Consider the following 23,185-nt stretch of genomic DNA (forward strand, 5'->3'; position numbering starts at 1 on the left):
AACATACAGTCATATGCCTATATAAACATATGAACTGAAGCATGGTATCTGTGGAGGAAGATTTCTTTGGACAGCTAACTGACAGTTTCAACAAATGAATACCAGGAAGCTGAAGCCTGTGTGGTTGAGAGGGAGTTGGGAAAACCAGGAGAGAGAGAAGAAATGAATGGAGAGAGGAGGGGTGGACAAATGCAGTCATAAATTAAGCACACCTATGTGACGATGGAACTGGGAAATGAGGGGCTGAGAGGGGCTGGGAAAGATGCAGGGAATACTATGGAAAGGGTGACATTGATCAAGATGCCTTATACTTGTAAACTGACCTGTTGAATTGAAACCCCTCTGTAAATGACTTAAAGGCAAATAACAAACAGCTACTATAGACTCTTTTTTCATATCTAAGAATCAAGTCATAAATTAGGCTTCTGCACCTTGTAAACTGGACCAGGTGAACCTCATATTCCATGCTTTTCAGCTCTGTCAGTGCTGCCCAGTTTCCCTCCTCCAGAGATACCAAACAAGCCCAGCTATCCTTCGAAGCGTCTGGGAGATCAGTAAGAGAGGTTTATTTGCACAGGTGTCTGCATATATCTACTCCCAACCACTATCACCATTATCATTGCACTGGTGGTGGGGGGCGGGACATTGAGAACATGAATCAGAGCTCTTGATCTATGTGAGAGGAAAACAAGAGTCTAACTGAATTACATTAGCCTAGAATACCTGTAACTGGGCAAAGGTAGATGAAGGTTTTGATAATGGCCTCAACTTTCAGAGTTTTGTACAAAAAAGGAATATGGTGATATTCTGTAGATGTGATACAGAACCTCTGATATTTTAGTAGGAAGACCCCTACTCAGACAGGCAAGCCCATCTAGTTGTCAGGAGTGACAGAGCTCACGGCAACAAAGTTGTTAACAAAGAAGCAACTTTATTGAGAAGGTTCCCACACCGACAGGTAAGGGCTGCAGCACAGGCTCAGGAGCTGATACTGCGACCCCAGACAGCCCACAAGCTAGGGTTTTTAGAGGCAAAATCCATGTGGTCAAGCCTGATCACACGCAGGTGACCAATGGGTTTGCAACATACACAAAGGATTGCGTAGTCATATTAGGCCACATGCAGGTGGCCAATGGAGTTACAGTCTGTCTTATAGTAGTTGTTTAAACTATCCTATCATTTTGGTTTGAATTGGCACGCAAATTTGGCAGGCAAAAGGTGGAGTTTCTCCTTTAATTGGGTGGTGGTGCAAGTTGAGCAAGATTATTTGCTTTACTGGTCAGCCTTTAACAGAAACAGTAAGGGTGAGAGTAAGGTTGTTAAGGGAAGAGGAACCAGATGCATTTTGTTTTCATTCCAGGAAGTAGGCCTATCAGAGCCAAGATGTGGCCCTGTGATTAAGGTTGTTTTTCTAGCTTGAACATTGTTTAAAGGTTTTAGTCACCACCCTTCAAAAACATGGAGTCTAAAATCCCTAAAACAAAGGCAAAGCTCAAAATGCAATCATACCAGCTTGGGCCCCATCTCAGGGTCCACTTCACTATCAAGCTAGCTAGAAGCAACCTTTGAGAAATCCCATACAAGGGCCACTCACCCATGAGTGAGAAGGGAGCTAACCCATGCCAGGCACGGAAGAGTCTTCAGTGACCAGGTTTGTTGGGGAAAAAGAAAAAGAAAACACAGCTTCAAAACCTTGAGAAAATTCACATTATTTACCATGTGTCTTAGAGACTTACTGAGACGGTATAAAAGAACGTTTTCACATTGAGCATTTCTGAAATGTTAACAGTCTCTCATTAACTGCTAGGGAAATAAATGAACAGAAATGGCAAGAAGGTGACACAGCAAGGATATTCTCTTTGACAAGCAACCAATCCATGACCACAATGTACCAAAAAATATACATAAAGGTCTCTTATTTAGAGAGAATATTAATGCAGTGGGAAAAGTAAAATGTGAATAGCCCAATCTGATCTTCAATCCAGTGAGACAAGTTTTCTATAAAAATAAAAAGAATAGTTTTTCCATATAATTAAAAGAAAATCAATTGAAAGTAATTTAGCAGAACTTGAGATGTAAATATACATGTCTCAAATATCCATGCAGGGTATTAAAGATTTGAACTATTTTTCCTTGATCAGTTACTAACCAGTCAATTACCTAGAAGCAGGCATTGTTTTATTCCTAGTCTAGTAACTCTCCAGATTAAGGGTTATTTAATAAGTAGATAATCTTCTTTTAAAAATGTATCCTTATTAGTCCAGGAAAACTGGGAGGACCAGAAAGTCCAGTCCTGAAAAGATTCATACCAGCAGTGATCACACTCCATAAATCTAGATCTAACTTATGATGTTTCAAATCTGCTTAAACAATTACTACTACTATTGTTCTAAAATTAAACATATACACATACCAAAGTAGAATCACAGAACCAAATTGCATCATATTTGTGTAGAAAGAAAAAAGCAACAAATGGCCTATGTGAATTAACCAACTTACATTTACATAGAGGTCGAATCTTAAAGATTCATCTTTAAGAGCTGAGTTTTGTGCCCTTTTTTTCTATAGCATACAAAATAACATATGCTCCAAACCAAATATTACTTTCAAAAATAAAAGCTCAATTACAGAAAAAAAAGAACAATTAGTATTTCATGAGTACTGGAGAACTAGTTCAGTAAAGAAAGAGGGGTAGGGGGAAGCAGGAGGAGGGGACTGGATGAACGGTGAGAGAACGGAGAGGAACAGACAGTCATAGCAGCCAATGCACAGATGTGAAAATGGAACCAGGGGTGTCAGAGACACAGACTTGCGTGACCCCGCCTAAGGATTCATGTGCTGTGTGAGGTTTATGTATGCTCGCAAACACCCCCCACAACCCTGGCAAAGGTCAGGGTGCCCAGTGGCAGCCTCCAGGCTGGAATGAGGACGCTTTTTCACTATCTGGGTGAAGATCTGGATGCCCAGCCCGACCTTGGTGGAGGACATGGGGAAAGTGCCCTTCACGCTCCCCGCTGAGTAATTCCATAGAACAATGCCTCTAGAATAATGCCTGGTTATCTCCTTTTGTGTTTCTTAGGGAGCCCACCTGCACCTTGCTTACTCTTTATAATTTTTGATCACAGGGAACTGCTTCACCTTTGTTGACAACAATTAGCTCTTCCTGCTCACTAACTAAAGATGGTTAACTCTCATTGTCTGTATCCCCAGAAAACTTAAGGTTAACTTTCGGTCTTGTGACTGGCTCCTGACTGCCTGTGACTGAAGATTTCTTTTCTGTGCCCCTGTGCTGTGTATGAGCATGTGATGTTTTAATAAACCTTGTCTATACCCGCATGGTATGGTCTACGTTCTGCCTATCAGGTACTGCATTCCCAGGTCTCCCTGTTGAACAGCAACACAGGGAAATTGAGGAAATGGGTGAAGTTGAGAGAGATGGAAGAGAGCAACGGAAAGGATGACAATGATCAAAATACATTGTACTCACCGACTAATATATTGAAGTGAAACCCTTTTGTTGTCTGTTTCCCTTTTTTAAAATATTTCTCATCATTGATCGGAAGCAAATACTGATCATTGTGATTTTTAATTGTGCCTTATTACTACATTTACATGTGGTTTTATTTAATCACAAAACATATGAAGACAAGCACGTGTGTGTGTGTGTGTGTGTGTGTGTGTGTGTGTGTGTGTGTGTGTGTGCAGGTCCTGGGCTTGAACTCAGAGCCTGGTTACAGTGTGTGTGTGTGTGCAGGTCCTGGGCTTGAACTCAGAGCCTGGTTACAGTGTGTGTGTGTGTGTGTGTGTGTGTGTGTGTGTGTGTGTGTGTGTGTGTGTGTGTGTGTGTGTGTGTGTGCAGGTCCTGGCTTGAAATCAGAGCCTGGTTACTGTGTGTGTGTGCGTGTATGTGTGTGTGTGTGTGTGTGTGTGTGTGTGTGTGTGTGTGTGCAAGTCCTGGGCTTGAACTCAGAGCCTGGTTACTGTGTGTGTGTGTGTGTGTGTGTGTGTGTGTGTGTGTGTATGTGTGTGTATGTGTGTGTGCAGGTCCTGGGCTTGAACTCAGAGCCTGGTTACTGTGTGTGTGTGTGTGTGTGTGTGTGTGTGTGTGTGTGTGTGTGTGTGTGTGTGTGTGTGTGTGTGTGTGTGTGTGCAGGTCCTGGGCTTGAACTCAGAGCCTGGTTACTGTCCCTGAGCTTTTCTGCTCAAGGGTTTAAAAGCACTCTACCAGTGACAAAAAAGGACAAAGGGAGAGTCTACGCAGTAGCAATTCTTTGGAAATGATCTGTACAAATTGGGGAGTAGGGAGGGGAGACTGCGGAGGAGGTAAGCAAAATGAGGGAGGGGGTAACAAATTAGACAAGAAATATACTCACTACCTTACTTATGTAACTGTAACCCCTCTGTATATCACCTTGACAATAAAATTAAAACAAAACAAAACTCTAAGGTATATGAAGTAGGTAGGTTTCATTAGGTAGCTGATGAAGAGAACACCACGTGATATTCAGACAGATAAAGAAGTTTACTTACTGAACTGCTGCCCCTGCCATGCATGGTGGATAGGCATGGTGGAAAGGGAAGAAAAGGGGGCCACCCACCCCCAGGACAGGATTTATCTAGGCTAGGGACAGGAAGAGGTTTGGCCAGGTGGGGGAAAGGTGTGGCCACATTGGATCTGGATGTGACCTCAGGGCCTGGGACCTTCCTATGTGCAGGTGGGAGGCGTGACCAGAGGTGGCCCAGGATATAACCAAGCAGGAAGGGAAGGTGACTGCTTCCAGGTGTATCAGTTACCTAGGTAACTAGTTACCTAGATACTGGGCAGAAACTTAGTCAAAAGGTGGGAAAGTGTCTGCACATGGCCTGCGTGGCCCAGGGCAGACCTTATTTAAAAAAAAAAAAAAAAAAAAAAAGCACTCTACCACTAGAGCCAGAGTTCCACTCTAACTTTTTTAATGGTTAATTTGAAGATAAGAGTCTCCCAGACTTTGCTGCCTGGGCTGGAAGCCAGCTACTTTTAAGTATCTGCTTGTTTTTGTTTTAGAAAGTTTCAAGAAACAATGCATCTGCCCTCAGGGAACTTGCATTCCAGAAAGACAAGTCAAGGAGAACATTGTGCATTAAAAAATAAAAAATAACTCTCAAAATTACAAGAGCTTTTCAACACATCTAAACTGAACAAATAAGTGTCTAGCATTTATAAAAGGACTAATCTATTCCCATTGAAAAGAAGTAATTGAATCTGTAATTACTTTCATTTCATAGGAGACATAGCCATGGATTCTAAGATCTAATTGTGATGGTTATTTCCTTAATTACTTTAATTGCATTGTTGGGATGACTATCTGACAGCACTGAGGAAGGCTGAGTTGTCAGTGGTGACTGAAGGCACCATTAGAAGCATTTAGAAAGTTCTGCTTTCCAGTGTATCAGATGATTCCATGGTTTATTTCACATTCTGATCTTCCAGCTGTGCTGTCCAGTCTCTGTGTGGTCTGTGGACACAGGCTTTGAGGAATGATCTGGCATTCTTCAAAGCCTTCCTATCATCTACTTGTGTAAATGGTCATAGAAGCCGTGCAGACAGTAGGGGCCTCCGTCTCAGGAATAGGCAATCACAGCTCCACCTAGATCCTCCTAGACACCTGCCTCATCACTCCCTCTCTCCAATTTAACACCCACCCATTCACAGAGATCTTCATGTCCACAAGTGGCACTTGGTTTCGTCAGGACCCCAAATTACACAAAGCAGTGCCTGGTACCAGCGGTCTACACCTGTCATCCTAGCTAGTAAGGAGGCTGAGATCTGAGGGTCATTGTTTGACGCCAACCAGGGCAGAAAAGTCCCTGAGATTCTTAGCTAAGCACCAAAAAAGCTGAAGTAGAGATGTGGCTCAAGTGATAGAGCACTAGCCTTGAGCAAGAAAGCTCTCAGCACTCAAGCCATGAGTTCAAGCCCCACTAGTGGCACATACACACACACACACACACACACACACACACACACACACACCAAATAATAACTATTACAACAAACTGAATGTAAGATCTTATTGGATTTTGTTGTTCATTGTAGAATTAGACATCTCATTTTTTTCATATTCTATAAAATAAAATGTGTAGAGCAGAAGGTGATCAGAGGAGCTTGGCTTTGTAGGCAGAAAAGACACTAAGCAGTAGAACAAAGATAGGAAGCAGACAGTCCTTTCAAAGTTGCCATCTTTCCAGGTTTAAAAAACAAGGGACTTCCAAGAAAGAGAGAAAGACAGACAGAGACAGAGACAGAGATAAAGAACAGGAGGAAGGGAGGAAAGGAGGGATGTAGGGAGAGAGGGAAAGAAGGAAAGAGAGAGAGAAAGAAAGAAAGAAAAAGAAAGAAAGAAAGAAAGAAAGAAAGAAAGAAAGAAAGAAAGAAAGAAAGAAAGAAAGAAAGAAAGAAAGAAAAGAGGGAGTGAGGGAGAGAGGGAGGGAGAAACCATCCAGTGTCCCGGTTTGCTATGACTGGAGTTTCTTCAGATCCCCATCAACACTTACTGACAGTTTTGTTGATTGTGGCTGTTCTGGTAGATGTATAACAGCTAACAGCATCTCAATGTGGCTTGAATTACATTTTCCTACTAACTCATAATATGGAATATTCATTTATTTCACATTTCCAGATTGAGATCTTTGACCTCCTAAATTTTCTCAGCACTTTCTAGTACAGGTGCCAACAAGGTCAGGAATGGAAGTGTGTGACCATTCTGAGGGTATCCAAATTCTCCTAAAATCTTCCCAAAGAAACCCTTTCTCGGGACTGGGAAGGTGGCTCAGTGATGGAGTGCTTGCCTCGCATTCATGAGGCTCTGGGTTTGATTCCTCAGCTCCATATAAACAGAAAAAGCTGGAAGTGGCGCTGTGGCTCAAGTGGTAGAGCTCTAGCCTTGAGCTGAAAAGCTGAGAGACAGTGCCCAGGCTCAGAGTTCAAGCCCCACAACCAACAAAAAAAGAAGAAGAAGGAGGAAGAGGAGGAGGAGGAGGAAGAGAAGAAGGAGAAGGAGAAAGAGGAAAAGGTAGAGTAGGAGAAGGTAGAGGAGGAGGAGGAGAAGAAAACAACAAGAACAAGAACTCCTTTCTCTCTGCTAGAGTGATGAGACTGACTCCTTGTTCAACAACTCTTATAACATCTGACAGAAGAAGAGTTTTACAACAGTAGAAATCTCTGATGTTTATTTTTCTAGGATTTGGGTTTAGGGTTTTGGTTTTTTTTTTTTGTTTTTTTTCACTAAGCCCAGGGCAAGACTCAACTGCCTCGAGGCTTGTTTGCTTTCTCAGGGAGCAAAGAAGAAAGGCAGAGTCAGCCAATCCCCAGGAAAACACCATTGAAGCAACAGAAAAGCCAGATGGGAGCCTATGAATCATAGCAGCAAGTGTTACTCCAGTAACCGTGAGAGATGGGGCAAGAGTCTGAGTTCATAGCCTATTTGAAATGCATGATAGGAGTTTTCTAATGTCCACGTCCACTACCAGATATCATTCGTTTATTATGTTATCATGATGAATAGTTCCTGAATATCTCCCTTAATTAGATTAATCCCAATCTCTAGGCTGGTCACTTCCAACAAAACCTTGTCTTACATCTACAACAGCAACAGAAAAAAACATAGTGTCCTAAGACGGACAGCATAGCTCTCTGGTGGGTTTTGAAGTAGTGCTACAGAATCGCATCGAAACAGGGAACTTGTCAATAACTTTAGCACCACAAGAATGTTAGGTAGGCAGGCAGTGGAGAGCACTGCTTTGTGAGTTTCAAGTGCATCTATCTGCACCTGTAAATTTTCTGGAGCCTTACTATGACCTATACGGTAATTTTTTTCCTAGTTGTCTCAAGGGACACTTTGTTTGCTAGCTTGGTAAGGATCGTCATGTTGTTATGACAATAAGCTGACCTGCACCCTATTAAAGCTTCTGTATACTCCTTGCAATGATGGTCGGTTTGGGAAGTGGGTATTTCCAGTGCTTTCTTTTGTTCTGTGTAAGATAAGATGGATGACGGGGCCCACATTAAGCAAAACACTGCAGATACCTCTGAGCTTGTGATTCACATGTAACTTCAACATTTCAGACTCACTAAAAGCATTTTTTCTTCTTTCATCTTTTATTAGCATATGCTAATTGTACCAAGTAAAGCATTTCATTCTGACATTTCCATATATTGTGAAGTGTACAATTGCTTTCATCCCATCTATTATTCTTTCTTGTTTCCTCTCCTTTCTCTTTCCCCCTTCACATCCCTAATTAGTCCCCTTTTGATTTCTTTTCTAGCACTGAGGCTTTTATGTCTGCTCAAGGCTAATGCTTTACTACTTGAGACACACCTCTACTTCAGGCTTTTTGCTGATTTGCTGTAGATAAGACTTTCATTCCTGGGCTGGCTTCAAACCCCAGTCCTCAGATCTCAGCCTCCTGAGCAGCTAGGTTTTGCTTTCATAACCTTTTGTTTCACCTTACCTATGACAAAAAAAATTAATGGCTTTTTATTAACATAATGGTTTGAAGAGTGCTTAGTCTTTCCTTATTTTTTAATAGAAAGTCCCAGAACAGGATTTTGATAGTCCAGAAGCAGATTTAGACAATCAAAAATGACTCTCCTATCCATGAGGAAGTAACCAAAATAAATTCCCTAATTCTCATTCTTTTTGTCAGTAAGATAGGCATAAATATGTACATGAATCATGAATGTACTGATAAGATAGATGTATCTTATAAATGTTATTGTTTTGTTGTTGTTGATGTTGATATTTTAAGACCCATAAATGATAAAATACAGGCAGCTGTAGAATCCTCAATCATTCCCTTTCAGATTCTATTTTGTTGTTGTTGTTGTTGTTGTTGTTGGTCATGGGGCTTGAACTCTGGGCCTGGGCACTGTCCCTCAGCTCTTCAGCTCAAAGCAAGCGCTCTACAACTTGAGCCACAGCGCCACTTCCAGCTTTTTTTTTTCCTGCTTATGTGGTGCTGAGGAATCGAACCCAAGGCCTCATGCATGCGAGGCAAGTGTTCTACCACTGAGCCACCTTCCCAGCACCACCCCTCTCCCCCCTCCCCCCCTTCCCTCCCCCCCACCCCCCGTTTCAGAGTCTTGAGTACCATAGCAAGCTTGTAAACTTCTGTCGTTTCTGACAAGAATCCATTTTTCTTACAAAATAATTGAACATTTCACAAAGGTTCAACCCTGTGCTAAAAGCCGGTATTTATAAGATTATTATAAGGATTTAAAACTTACATTTCTAAGTTCTAAAAGTATATTGATGCGACCTTTCCTATAAGGTTACTTACCTACTGCTTTAAGCAATAAAATGACGTAATGATTGGAAGAGTACCAATTTTTTTTTTTTTTGGTCTGTCATGGAGCTTGAACTCTGGGCCTGGGTGCTGTCCCTGAGCTCTTCAGCTCAAGGCAAGAGCTCTATCACTTGAGCCACAGTTCCCCAGGTTTCTGAGTGGTTTATTGGAGATGAGTCTCATGGACTTTCCTGCTGGGGCTGGCTTTGAACCGCTATCCTCAAATCTCAGCTTCCTGAGTAGCTAGGATTACAGGTGTGAGCCACTGGGTGCCCAGCGAGTTCCAAAACTTTTGTTTCTGAAAATACTCTTATCTTGACCCCATGCTCATTATAAAGCAGTGACTTTACTGCTCAGGGTAAATGGACCAAGTACAGACAAGGACCTGGGGTAACCTGCATCCTTATACACTGCTGCTAGACATGTAAATTCCTACAACATCTTAGGGAAACTGCTTGAAACTATCCACTAAAGCCAAACCCAATTTAGAGCCCAGCATTCCTAACTTGTGGATAAAAGCCTAGCATAAGTGAATGTTGGTAAGAGAGACCTTGCACAATAGCCACACAACTAGAGACAACCCAAATGCCAACAGGACTGTGTCATTTGTTGTCATGTGCTGATACTTTTTATGAAATTGAAAAATAACACAACTTTTGTCCCTATACTTTAAATATATGAATGTTTTTGAATACATTGAATTAAATAATTACCTTTAGGGGTACTGGCTACTAGTAGGGGGAAAAAGAGGTGTTCTGGGGTGCTAGAGATGTACAGATACCACGTGGGGTACAAAAATTCATTGAACCCTTTAGATTTTGATGACCATCATTCATTTCATTGCAGAAATACACGGAGACCCTTACACTCACAGAGCCTTCATTTACTTCATTTATAAAACTACCCATGCTATCTGACAGATGCTGGACTTCGGTTCAACAATGACAGAACACATCTTTCTACCCAGTAGATATCTATTACACCAAAGCTGATGCGTGACTGTTAGCCAGGTAGTGAGTGAAAAGGATGAATTGAAAAGTCAATCATAATTCAATGTAAGTTGCTTTTCACTCATACAATAAGCAAATGGAGGGATGCATTGTTTCTTTCCATGTGTTCTGTGTGTATTCTCATCCCTATTTTTTGTCCCCTTCCCTCATATACCCATTCCACATTGGACACTTGTGTTACATAACCACTGCCCACCACAACTGTCAGCAGAACATTTGCCCAACAGACTTCTAGAGGAAAATGGACAGAGGTGATTTAGAACAAGAGTTAGCAAACTTTTTTCTTCTAAAGCCTTTACTTTGGAAACTTACAAACAATGGAACAGCTAACACAGTGCAAATTATATCTTTTGTGGACCACTGTCTAAGTTCTATGTCTCCTTTCTAGGTTTGTATCCTGGTATTTAAGGGAACATATTGGTTTTTTGGTATGTTTTCATTGTAAAAATGCTGTTCAAAGGGGGTTACAGTTATATGAGCAAGGTCATGAGTACATTTCCTATCAAGCATTGTTACCTCCTCTTTTGTTTTCTCCCTATCATCCCTTCCCTCCCACCTCCACCCCCCCCCCACCAAAATTGTAAAGTTCGTTTTCAACATAGTGTTTTGTACATCTCATTGTTACAGTGGGTCAGCCTGTATCCTTATTTAAGCATTTTTGTTTTTTCCTTTCCCCTCCCCAAATTAGAGAAGTGTATAAACAAGATACAGGGACCAACATCAAATACAGTGAAAACAGGGGTGATACTGTGGGAAGAACATACAAAGCAACAAAAAAATCACATGGTACATTATAAATATGTTAGAAACAATAGCAAGGAAGAAAAAAGGTATTGTGTCCCTGTCTTGGGGTTCATTTTGCTTAACATCATCTTATATTGTCATATGTACATGGCTTTTGGCCTTTTCTGCTTGTCCTACACATGTACTAGTTATTGCAAATAAGGGAAACCATGGGACCTATGGCTTACTTCACTTAATATAAATTTTTCCAAGTCTTTCCATTTCCTAACAAATGGGGCAATGCCATTCTTCCCAATGGAGGCATAGAATTCATATATATATATATATACATACACATATCACATTTTCTTGATCCATTCATCTACTGAGGGGCATCTGGATTGATTCCATATCTTAGCTATGGTAAACAAACATAGTTGTGCTGGTAGCTTTAGTATGGCCTTGTTTGTGATTGTGATCGTTTGGGTAAGTGCCCAGAAGTGGGATTGCTGGGTCATAGGGAAGCTCTATGTGGAATCTTTTGAGGAACCTTCATACTGCTTTCCAAAGTGGTTGAACAAGTTTACACTCCCATCAACAATGCAGTAGGTAAAAAGAAAAATATGTTTACTGAGGTCAGTGAACATACCAGAAGGTCAGATCAACAAGTACTGATCTCTAACAGCACACACAGTGTTTTCTAAGTCAAGTTCCCTCAGTTCTTCGCACTGTATGCACCAATGGATATGAATGGTGAAACTTTAACCTCATTATCGAACCATCCATCCCATTCTTCCATTATCCAAGATCAGTTTTTGAAGTTATATTCAGACTGAATAGTGTATGGGTATGTATGTATGTATATATATATATATATATATATATATATATATATTCTAAAACATATATACATAACACATAACATCATCTAGCCAGGTGCCAGTGGCTCATGCCTGTAATCCTAACTACTCAGGAGGATCTGAGGATCCTCAGATCTGAGGATCACAGTTTGAAGCCAGCTGGAACAAGAAAGTCTATGAGATTCTTATCCCCAATAAGCCACGAGAAATGCTGGAGGTAGAGCTGTGGCTCAAGTGGTAGAGCGCTAGCCTTGAGCAAAACACTGCTCGGGGACAGAACCCAGGCCCTGAGTTCAAGCCCCAGGACCAGCACACACACAAAAAACCATCTAGCAGGGTGACTTCACATTGGTTTATGTCTCCCACCTATCTAGCCCCCAGGAGAGCCTCACTAGCCCCTGCAGAAGGAAACAGGGTGGGGGTGAGAGATTACCTTCTAATGTGACCCTAATGTGTCAAAACAAAACCATGGCATTGTGTTTCCCTCACCCAGGTGTCTGCACCCCTTAGCAGTCCTTTGCAAGTACCATTATTCTATTCCTTCATTGGGAGACTTGAAACAAGATAGGTATAGGTTAAAGAGTATGAATTCTAGGAGGAAAACCAAACTGGGCTTGAATCTCAGCTCCGCTCCTCATGATAGACAGAAATAGGTACTTATTGAGCACTTACTTATATTGGAAACTTCCCTAAACTCTTTCAAGAAGGGATTGGGAAACAGAAGATGGCTCTGATTTAACTGATACACAACAGAGAACACAGCCCCTGAAGACGAGTTTTGAAGGAGACATAGATGTCTTCATGGTTGTTTTTTTTTTTTCACATATCCACTCTGCATGTCCATTTGGTGTTTGGAGCCTGTGCTTTGATTACTTTGAACCTAACTTAGTATAGCACATATTGGTTGTGAATTCTGGAAGTGTTATGGTCGGCTGTGTGTTTTCTGAAGAGGACTGCACCAGAGTTGCTTCCAAACCATTTACCGTGAGATCGCCGAGGATGGACTGGACAGCTCTGGCTGAGCTTCTTCCACAGTTACTTTCTGAACCATTGCTGAAATGGCATGGAGGAGGGCATAAGCAATGATGAGGAAATGTGGGATTCCGACTCCAGCTCATCATCCTTTTCTCTCTTTCCCTCTGATTCAGGAGGAAGGATGCTGGCTTCTTATCGTACAAAGATCACCTGCCAGTGAGCCAGGTGGTCGTTGGAGATACCGACCGGCAAGGCTCAGAAGCCAAACTGAGCGTGGGTCCCCTGCGGTGCCAAGGAGACAGTAAGTTCGGCCAGCTGCTCTGGCTTGCACCTTCTTATCCAGTGTGAATGATGTTTCCAGGCTCCTGGAAGGATGTAAGAAACAGATCGGCAGATTGGCATCCGCGTCTCTAGTAGAAATATCACATGACAGAAGCAGAGCCAAATGGAGAGTGAGACAGACCTTTATTCCAGAAGAGAGCAGTGAGCATCAACTCTCTGGCACAGAGACTCAGACATAAAAAGTGGAGATCCGTCTTCCTTGTGTGTTCCCATGTCACAAGTTTGACGACCTAGGTTTATGGTAATATAAATAGCGATGCTAATAGCATCAGTGCACCAGTCAACAGCTGGGATTCCACTGAGTGCTGCCGTTAATGCCATTAGCGTGACTATTTATATCGCCATAAAACACGGTTTATGGCGATATAAATAGTAGCATTATGGTTTAATGTATCATTGTAAACTTGGATGATGGCCATATAAAGTTTGACATTATTGCTATCAAACTTCATCATCATCAAAACTTGATGGTCCCTTCAAAGATTGTTTGCTGTAACTGCTTCTTCCTGCTTGTGAGTGTTGGCCACAAGGAGAGAGGAGCTGGGGGCTGCTCCAGCGATCGGTGGGAGGTGAGGGGGTTAGCAGTGATGGCCCTGCCTAATTAAGGGCACCATTAGGGTTTTATGTTGTCTGATCCCCTTCGGTGTGCTTTATGTGTGCTGGGAGGGAAGCAGGGAGAGGTTGCCATGGGGATTCTGCAGTGAGCATCCTGGGATTCATTTCCCCCTCTCTCCTCTGCGCACGTGACTCCAGGCGATTCCCCTGGGAGTTCTGTGCTTTTTTTTGTGCTTGTGTGCCAGGCATTGGGAGACCTAGATTTCCTTGCCCCGAATAACTGGCTGGCCCAAAGACCTCAGGGAAGCCTCTCCATTTTCTTAGCCAGGGTACTGAGAACACCCCATGAGACACAGTGCCTCCTGGGGCCCCGAGAAAGACTTTTAGTGCCTGGATTTGAATTCCTCCTCCTAGGAAAGCATTGGGTGAGATGGAATGGTTTTACTACTTCTGTAAATCAAGGGAGACCTTGGCCAACTTTGTAATAAATAGTTGCCACCAGCCCATGTCCTAAGCAAGGTAATCATGACAGTTCACAACTTAGTAAATGGAGGCTGTCTGCAATTAAGGAACAGAATACAGAAGAAAGGTGGGGTTTGTACTGATTTCCGTTCTGACAGTGAGAGAATGAAAACACCACCTGATCAAAGGATAGTGACCATGCATTCATTGAATAGTAATACTGGTAATACTGATCAGTTTTATTAGAACTGTGCAGCAAAAAAAACCTTTAATTCTAAGTGCTTAAGAAAGAATATTGACATAAAATAATAATCAATAGGCATATTTTAACAAATATGCCGAAAGGTGGGCTATGATGTTCTCTACAATTAGGCTCTTGTGTATCATAGGATGAAAATTAATTTTGTGATGTCACAATTACATATTAGCATGTAATGAAAAATAACTCTGATTTATTGATTCTAATTCTCTGAATTAGAGAAAGGGTCCCCTTAAGTATTAATTAATTTACTTACAAAATCTCACTTCTGCAAACTTTCATTAAGGGGTAACATTTAATCTTAAGGTAAGGCCCAAATAATATTAAATAGTATATGTTGGAGTATACTGTTTTCTACCTGACTTAGGTTGATTTTTCATAATCAATACCTAAGTCCTCAGGAAGAATTTATCAAGGGTCTATTTTTTTAATCTATCACTCTGCTAGGTACTCTGGGAAATAAAAAGAAGGAAGTCCAAATCATGTTTGAGAAGTACACATGAAAAAATATTGGAAAAACACAATTTAATATTAGATTTTCTGATATGAAGGTATTGCAGTGGATGTTCAAGAAAGGAGTAATAAAAGGTACATTTCAGGTGGACTTTATTTTTGAAAAGAGAAGAGAGAGAGAGTGGTCAATATCCATTTGCATGTCTATTCCAAGCCTGCTGTTTCTAGAAACATCATCAGGACATATAGGATGAACATTTGTCTGTGTGTGAGAGCGCCGTAACCTTGTCTCTGGGCCCAGGAAGGAATGAGCAGATCTCTTAACAAGGCCAGAGGCTCAGCCTCCCAATGCCCTTGTGAATCATGGCCTTGAAGTCTGTGACAGGAAGAGCCAGTAGTAGCATTATGGCTTAAATGGAAGAGTGCTAGCCTTGAGCAAAAGAAGCTCAGGGACAGTGCCCAGGCTCTGAGTTCAAGCCCCAGGACTGGCAAAAAAAAATTTTTTAATTTAAATTTAAGTTTAAAAAATAGAGCCCAACTTGAGCTTTCCACTTGGACACTTGCTCATTTCACCTAGAAAACCTTTAACTTTTTGTTGCTGTTGTTAAGCTCTTGGTTTGCTACCAGTTGAACATGGAGAAACTGAGTCTAGATCTTATTATTACACAAAACATGGAGACAAAGGGTTATCATGTTAAGGGATTCATTCGTCAGATATCCCCTGTATCTCATGGCCCCTTACCTACCCAAGGAGAATGAACCTTATTTAACATCTAAAATAAGTGAAGGGTGATGGAAGAAATGCTTGCTATTGTATTGGTCTTCAGCTTTCCTTTCTGATTGTTTCTTAATTCCTGAATCTCACTTTTTTTTTTTTTTTGCTAGTCCTGGGGCTTGGACTCAGCCTGGTTGCTGTCCCTCATGGCTAGCATTCTACCACTTGAGCCACAACACCACTTTCAGCTTTTTCTGATTAGTTTATTGGATATAAGAGTCTCATGGACTTTCCTGACTGGTCTGGCTTCTAACTCTGATCCTCAGATCTCAGCCTCCTGAGTATCTAGAATTGTGGACATGAGCCACCCATACCTGGCTGAATCTTATTTTACCTGATGCATAATAAAAAGAAAGACAAACGCAATTATATACAATGAATGTGTGTGGGGGGAGGGTTGTATGTGTGAGAAAGGGGGCGGGGAGAGAGATTGCCCCGTTCCCCAGGCATCAGAGAACTGTCCAGGTAGTAATCCATAGTCAATACTTGTAGCCCTACATGTGTTTAAGAATGCTCTGGAATAGAGTGCTGAAGTGTTCTGGTTTTGCACATGTCTGCTCTCCTTGGATACTCACAGCCACACCCGTGTGAAATGGGGACAGCAAATATTAGCATTTCTGTAGTACAAATGAACAAAATGCTTCTTTGAAAATAGCAGACGCACAACAAATTCCTGAGCACCCAACCACCCAGAGGGAAGATGGGGCCGGGAATAGAAAAGCAAAGTGAGCATAGTTTTCCTAACTCCACTCTTTTCCCCTACCAGCACTTGATTACAATGTCTTAGAAACATTCTTGGGTTTTATCACAAGGCTCACTTACCACATCAGTTAGCACAAATGATGTGGGAGGACGAGTTAACCTCACGTAATTTAAAACATACTGTAGCACATTTATCCCAGCTTTTATAGAGATTAACTTATTTTGTGTTGTTCACTGAGGCCTATTCAGAACTACCATTTAGAAAATCGAATTCCATTGTTGAACAATGTCTTTCTCCAGTTGAGAAGCTGAATGATGGATGCTCCCAGAGGTCTCTTCAATTAGGTCTCAGTTCTATCCCTTAGTTTCAGAGAAGGAAATCATTTTTGTGGGTTCTTCCCAACCATTTCAGTAGACTTGGTTGGTTTCATCATGCCTGCTGAGTTTCGTTTTTACTTTGATTCATCTGAACTCATAGACCCATATAATCAAAATGCTAAAGAAAATCAGTGGGTTCCACTCAGGGCTATTACATTTCCCATAGAGCACTATGAAATACATATGCTCTGACATTTTTCCCCCCAAATACATCCAAATGGAAACCTCTAATCTAAATGAAACTGCAAGTGTGGCTGGTGATGGATGGTTTGCTAAGATAAAAAGTGCAGAGGAATTACAAATCCCTCTGTTAAATCACAAGAACTCATGGGGAAAGAAATAGAAGCACTGAATAGAAGAAAGAGAAAACTGAAATTGGGTAGACATTGTGTTCAAACTTGCATATGTGAGCCTCCTTGGCTGTGGCTGCTACAGTTTCACACAATTAAAGATTTCCATTTTTTGAAGGTAGAAATTTTATTTGAACTGTATATAGAGGCTATAATTAATTGCAGGAATGTAGTATTTGCTGGATAATTGGTTTGTTCTCTGCCACGTGAAGTAAAGATTTCCCATCTCATCTCTAGGGATATAGACTTTAAACAATTAATTAAGAGCAAGTATGCTGCAAAAGCAAGTGTTTCTGGTAAACATAGGTAGAAACAGTTTAGGAAAATATGTTGTATTCAATGCCTGCTTCCACATGGGCACAGGAACAGGCTCTGGCTCTAAGAATTGACAAGCAGCACACTTGAGTCACACACTGGAGGTTTAAGATATAAATTCAATTTCTTAGAGATATGGAGTTGACTCCGAAGCCAAGAAGAGCAGGCAAGCCAGGCAGCACAGCCAAACAGGAGACTCAAGGACAGAGAGAGGGAGGGAGGGGGGAAGGGAGAAAGGGAGGAAGGGAAACGGAGGGAGGGAAGAAGAAGGAGGGAGGAAGGGAGGAAGGGAAGCAGAGAGAGGGAAGAAGTAAGAGGGAGGAAGGGAGGGAGGGAGAGGGAGGGAGAGAGGGAAAGAAAAGAAGATAGTGAGAGTGTTGAATCCAAGTGACAGTGGACATTTGTTCTTTAGGAAAGTAATCCTATGTGCCAGGGTAGTAGAAAGGCTGTGCTCTCTTAACGACAGTAATTTTACCAGGTCCATCACCTGCCAGTCCCCTATCAAGAGAAACAAGATAGTACCTGGGTCCACATGCTACTTTTCCTTGGATGAAATATTTGTCAATCCATCTGAGGTGATGTCAGGATTAGACTGGTTCATTTGCTAAGAAGGGGCTTCCATTGTGCCTAGGATTCTCTTCTGGTTGCCTGTCCAGCCAGTCCCACCAGGAACACCCAGCCTGCATAGTCCCCTGCCCCATGTCAGAATGCTACATCATGGCAGGTAGTTTTCATTCGTTCATACTTGACAGTCCCACTGGACTGGTACATTCTAAACTGTGAGTGGAGAATCCTGAAGAATGCCTAATTGGAGAAAGGCAGCCTATGGTATTACCCACATAGAGGTTCACCTTCTCCTCCTTTCTGCTCCAACCCTTGTCACTTACTGCATCCCATTCTCTTCAGATTGTTTTGACTCCATATGGCTTTTGTGTCATAATGATTCGGATTACGTTGAATCACTATCAATAATTATGTGCTGAGAACATGCTCCTAACTTTTCTCCTTTCTCCACTTCTTTTCATGGACAGATAGATGATATAGATAACATAGCTGATTAGATATAAGCAGATAGATACATAGCTAGAAATAAATAGATGATACAGACTTACGTCAAGTACAGCTCAAACGAGAACTGAGAACTCTTCACCTTCCATTCCTAGGAGAAAAGTGTCTTAGAGATCAGCCAGTGTAGACAGATGAGGATCTCAGGAGAGTAAATGACCAGATCAAGGTGTCACAGCTAGTCTATGACAAACACATGGACAGATAAGTTAACACAAACCTGGGGTAGAGACCCAAGAGGAAGCTGAGACTCACACTCTGACCTTGGGTCCCTACCCATTGACTGCCAAGTGGTACCATAATGTGTCTTGTGATTGTACCTTACTGTGAACTCAACAGTCATGTCTGGTTTTGCCTTTTACAAGTTCTAGACTTTGAGAGTAATAATAGAATTCAGGGGGTAGTGAGTAGACTGTGAGAGGGAGAGCCTGATGTGATATATAGACACTACTGACCTCTATTTTATTCTCCACAGTAAATCTCCATCTCTACTGCTATTGCCATAGGTTACTAACTGAGGAGCTAGTCCTGTTCAGAACAAGCAGAAAAATGGTGACATTTTCCCTATCACAACCTGGACTTATTTCTATTAAAAGATTGAGCTGTGGGTACATCTCAGGTCAGCTGTAATTACCAAGGCAGCAGCTTTTTTTTTTTTTAATAGAAGGGAGCTGTCCCTTTATCTCTCCCATTACACTGTGCCTTGAAACAATTGGAAGAGAGGGTAAGTTCCCTGGAGAGGATTCAGTTCTTTAAGATCATTTGGCCACTCGATTTAAGCTGCGAATTCACTATTGAAATGAGTTTTCATGTTAATTACAATTGGAAGTTGGAGTTCGATGGGATTTGTGTGTCTGTCTGGTTTCCTTATCCATCCTTTCGAGTCCTGCCTGTACTTAGAGAAATCATGTTCTGTGGAAGACAAAGGAGAGTCTGTCTGAGAGGGACAGATGTCCAGGATTGGTGCTGTAGCCCCATCAGGGCTGCTAAGTCCTGATGCTCCTTGTCCTCTTCCTGACCACCAGTCCCTTCCTGAACTTGGCTCTTTGCAGAAGTGACAGTATCCTCAATGATGGAAGGGAAGTTATCTTTCTAGAAATCAAAGCCTCAATGTTGGCTTCCTGTACAGAACTCTCCAGGTCTCTTCCAGTATCTCCAGAAGACATTGAGGCTTGATCTGTGGATTCTAAAAACTTCGTCCTGTGAAGCACATTTGGAGTTGGGAAAACACGAAGTGAAATGAGTCCTGATTTTCCCCCAGGATCCACTTCTGGAATTGAATTCGATCTAAAAGACTGTAGGAGAAAAAGTGCCAACACAGTTCTATCCTGAAACTGTTTTCGATGCTAGTGAAGGTGAATCATTTAACAAAGCACCCGAGGTCAGCATGGGACTTTGGACACTTGGGGCGAGCATGAGTGTAAAGTTTGGAGATCTTCTATTACAAACTCTAGAGATCTTAGGAATCACCTGAGATGTTATCAAAATGTAGATTTGGTGCTGGGCCTGATGTACATGCCTGTGATCCTGGTGCTCAGGTGGCAAAAATAGAAGGATTTTGAGTTCCAGGCCAGCCTGGGCCACAGAGTAGATAGATGCATAGAGAGATGTAGAGTCTGATATCAGACACACTCAGAGCAGCCAAATTGCATTTAGAGAGCACAGGCTTTGGAATCATGGATTTCTGGGTCCACGTGTCACGTCCCAGCAAGCATCCTGTGTCTTGGACAAGCTCTAGACGTCTGCCTCCCACCCACATCCTTCCCCGCGTGCAGATGAATGTCCTCACGGAGTCACTGAAGTGGCTCTGAGAACGCCGTCCCCAGGGCTCCGTCGTCCGTATTCCCTAAGCATTGGGGGCCATCACCCTCGGTGTAGTCCTTCGTTTTGTAAAGACTTGGCAGGTTGGATAGCAGAACAGCCCTGCCCTTGTCCTTGTCCTCTGTTCATCTGTCTGTCGTCTGTGTCTGTTCTGGAGGATCCCCTGTCTAGCTTCGTAGCTAAAAGTTGGCAGCCAACCATTTTGCCTGCCCTTAACATGGAGGGGGAGGAGGGGCAGACCATCCCTGCTCAGGGCTCAGCCAGTGTGCTGCTTCCCCGGGGACCTATCCTTCATGCCAACCAGGTCCCCTTTTCTTCTATCGCTTTTCCTTGGCTGACTGGAAATAGAGCCTCTCCCCTTTGTTGCCATCTTCCATAGCTTCCCCCAGAGAACCCCAAGTCCCTACAGAGCACACTAAGAACTCAGCCACACCCCTGGTGTTCTCATCACAGTGATAATCACAGACAAAGCCAGGGCGAGGGGTCAGCAAACACTCTTTCCAGAAGCACCAGTAGGAAATATGGTAGGCTTGGGGGACCCCTAGTCTCCTACACAACTACTCAGCCTTGTTGCTCAAAAGCTGCCCTAGGCAACATGTAAACTAATGGGTATGGCTGGGTTCCAGTAGACCTTCATTGTAGAAGCAGATGGCAAACTAAATTTGCCCTGAGGCTCATAGTTTGTTACTCTCTGATCTAGGCAGGTGTGTGTGTGTGTGTGTGTGTGTGTGTGTGTGTGTGTGTGTGTGTGTGTGTGTGTGTGTGTGTGTGTGTGCGTGCATGCGCACGCGCACACGCGTGCACTGCTCCTGGGGCTTGAACTTGGGGCCTGGGCACTGTCCCTGAGATTCTGTTGCTCAAGGCTAGCAATTGCACATCTGGCTTTTCTGGTAGTGTGTCAGAGATAAGAATCACACGGACTTCCTGCCCAGGCTAGCTTCAAACTATGATCTTCAGATCTCAGCCTCTCCTCAAGAGTTAGGGTTCTAGGTGTAAGCCACTGGCACTTGGCTCTAACCACTCCTGAAATGCAACCCTCCCCCCTTCCACAGGCCCTCAGACCCTGCATAACCGGCTTCTACCACCACCTGCACCACACTGTGCTGCTTTGCCATCTCAGGAACTTTTATTGGTGATTTTTGTTTTATTTTTACTTGCTTGGAACTTTGCTCTGGGCTGGCTCTGCTTCATGAAGGTCTCTCAGATTTGATGTTATCTCCTCCCTAAGAGGTCTTCTTCACCTAGCCAGCAATCACAGCTACCAATACCTCATTGCTATCCTTTTGGCTTTCTTCATAGAACTTCTCCACTGTCTGAAATTCTCTCTTCAGTGTTCAATAGACTACCTTCCATAAGACTGCCTTCATTTCAGGCACCAGCTACAACCTCTCATAATTCTAACTAGCTGACCTTAAAAATGGGTGTTTGGGTTTGAATATGAAATTGGGAGTCTGGCTGCTGGCTGATGGAAAGGTTGGATCTAATCAATGGCTTGGTCCCTTGATGGATTCATGATATGATGATGACATTACTGGAAAAGGTAGAAGGTGGGGCCCAGCTGAAGGAAGTAGGTAGCTGCTAGGGTACCCTAGAAAGATGTGTCTTGTCCTCCATTGCTTCCTCTTTCTTTCTTTGCTTCCTGGCCACCATGAGGAAGCAGCCTCTGCCTCACCCTCTTCTCCCATGATGCTCTGCCTTGCTTTGGGCTCCAAGCAATGAACACTCACCTCAGACTTGAAGCCCCTAAAACCCTGAGCCAAAGGAATTTGTCTCTGCTTTTAAGTTGTTCACGCCAGTATCTGTTGGGAACAAGGAAGTCTTTTCCCTGCCAAAGACCATGTGGATACTTGCAACATTGTCCATTGGGCATGGATTTGCTGCATTTTTGCCTTAGAAAATGAACCTAGACTTGACATGGGCCAGAACACAGGCTTCCCTGGGCCTTGGGAATGGGCATTTCCCACTCCTATGAGGGGATGATGAACATATTAGGGGTTCCTACCTTCTCTTCCAGTCAGTAATTCACTAGAACAACTAAGAGAACCCAGGGACAGGAGGCAGCTACATTATGAAGAACCCAAGTCAAGCCTCACCCAATGAAGAGAGGTACAGGGCAAGGTCTGGAGTCTGAGCATCGAGCATAGAATACATCTCTTTCCTGCCACATCAGCATGCATGACTAACCAGCAGAGTGTCCCAGAGATTCAGATGTTCCGTGGTTTTTTACTGGGATTTCATTATATATACCTGGCTGACTAATGCATTGGCCATATACTTGCACTCAACCTCCAAGGGTTTTGAAGTTCAATGCCAGGAAACTGGGACAAAAACCAGATAAACTATTTACTATGCATCAATCTCTCTCTCTTTTTTCTACTTGAGTGATTGTCATACTTGTCCCCAACAATTGCTGAGCTCCTCAGGCAGAAGGCTATATCCTATAGCCAAGGACCTTGTCTGCCACACTGGAGCTCCGGAGTGTCCATTAAATGAGTATGAGTGGTTAAATAACCACAAAAGATTTTAATAGGTGTTGTAGATGAACAATGGAGGCAGTGCAGCGAGGCGTGTTATGATAAATTGCAGAACAGTTGGGCAGACAATGCCTGTGTTGGGGGTCCAAGAGAGAAGTGATCATTTGATTTATATGCACCGCTATTTTTAACCTCAGCAAGATTTCTACACATTTCTTTCATCCTAACTGAATGGAAACGTTTATTCCTCTGTACCTTGAAAACTCCCTTGAATCAGATGATTATCTTCAAGTTAAGCATTTTTTTAAAAAAAATTCTTCAGCTAAGTTTTTATACATTGGC

At 42.6% G+C, this 23,185-nt stretch overlaps 1 protein-coding gene across 1 annotated transcript in view; it reads left to right on the plus strand.

Moving 5' to 3' along the window:
* Cntnap2 (contactin associated protein 2) overlaps positions 1 to 23,185 on the plus strand; it is a 1,671,549-nt gene that overhangs the window by 1,338,226 nt on the left and 310,138 nt on the right. The window contains exon 15 of the mRNA XM_069996967.1: positions 13,066 to 13,193. Within this exon, the coding sequence (XP_069853068.1) occupies positions 13,066 to 13,193 (128 nt within the window). The remainder of the gene's footprint in view (positions 1 to 13,065; positions 13,194 to 23,185) is intronic.

Source organism: Dipodomys merriami, unplaced genomic scaffold (assembly GCF_024711535.1).
Source record: "Dipodomys merriami isolate MVZ:Mamm:240054 unplaced genomic scaffold, mDipMer1.0.p SCAF_5, whole genome shotgun sequence".
Lineage (NCBI taxonomy): Eukaryota > Metazoa > Chordata > Mammalia > Rodentia > Heteromyidae > Dipodomys > Dipodomys merriami.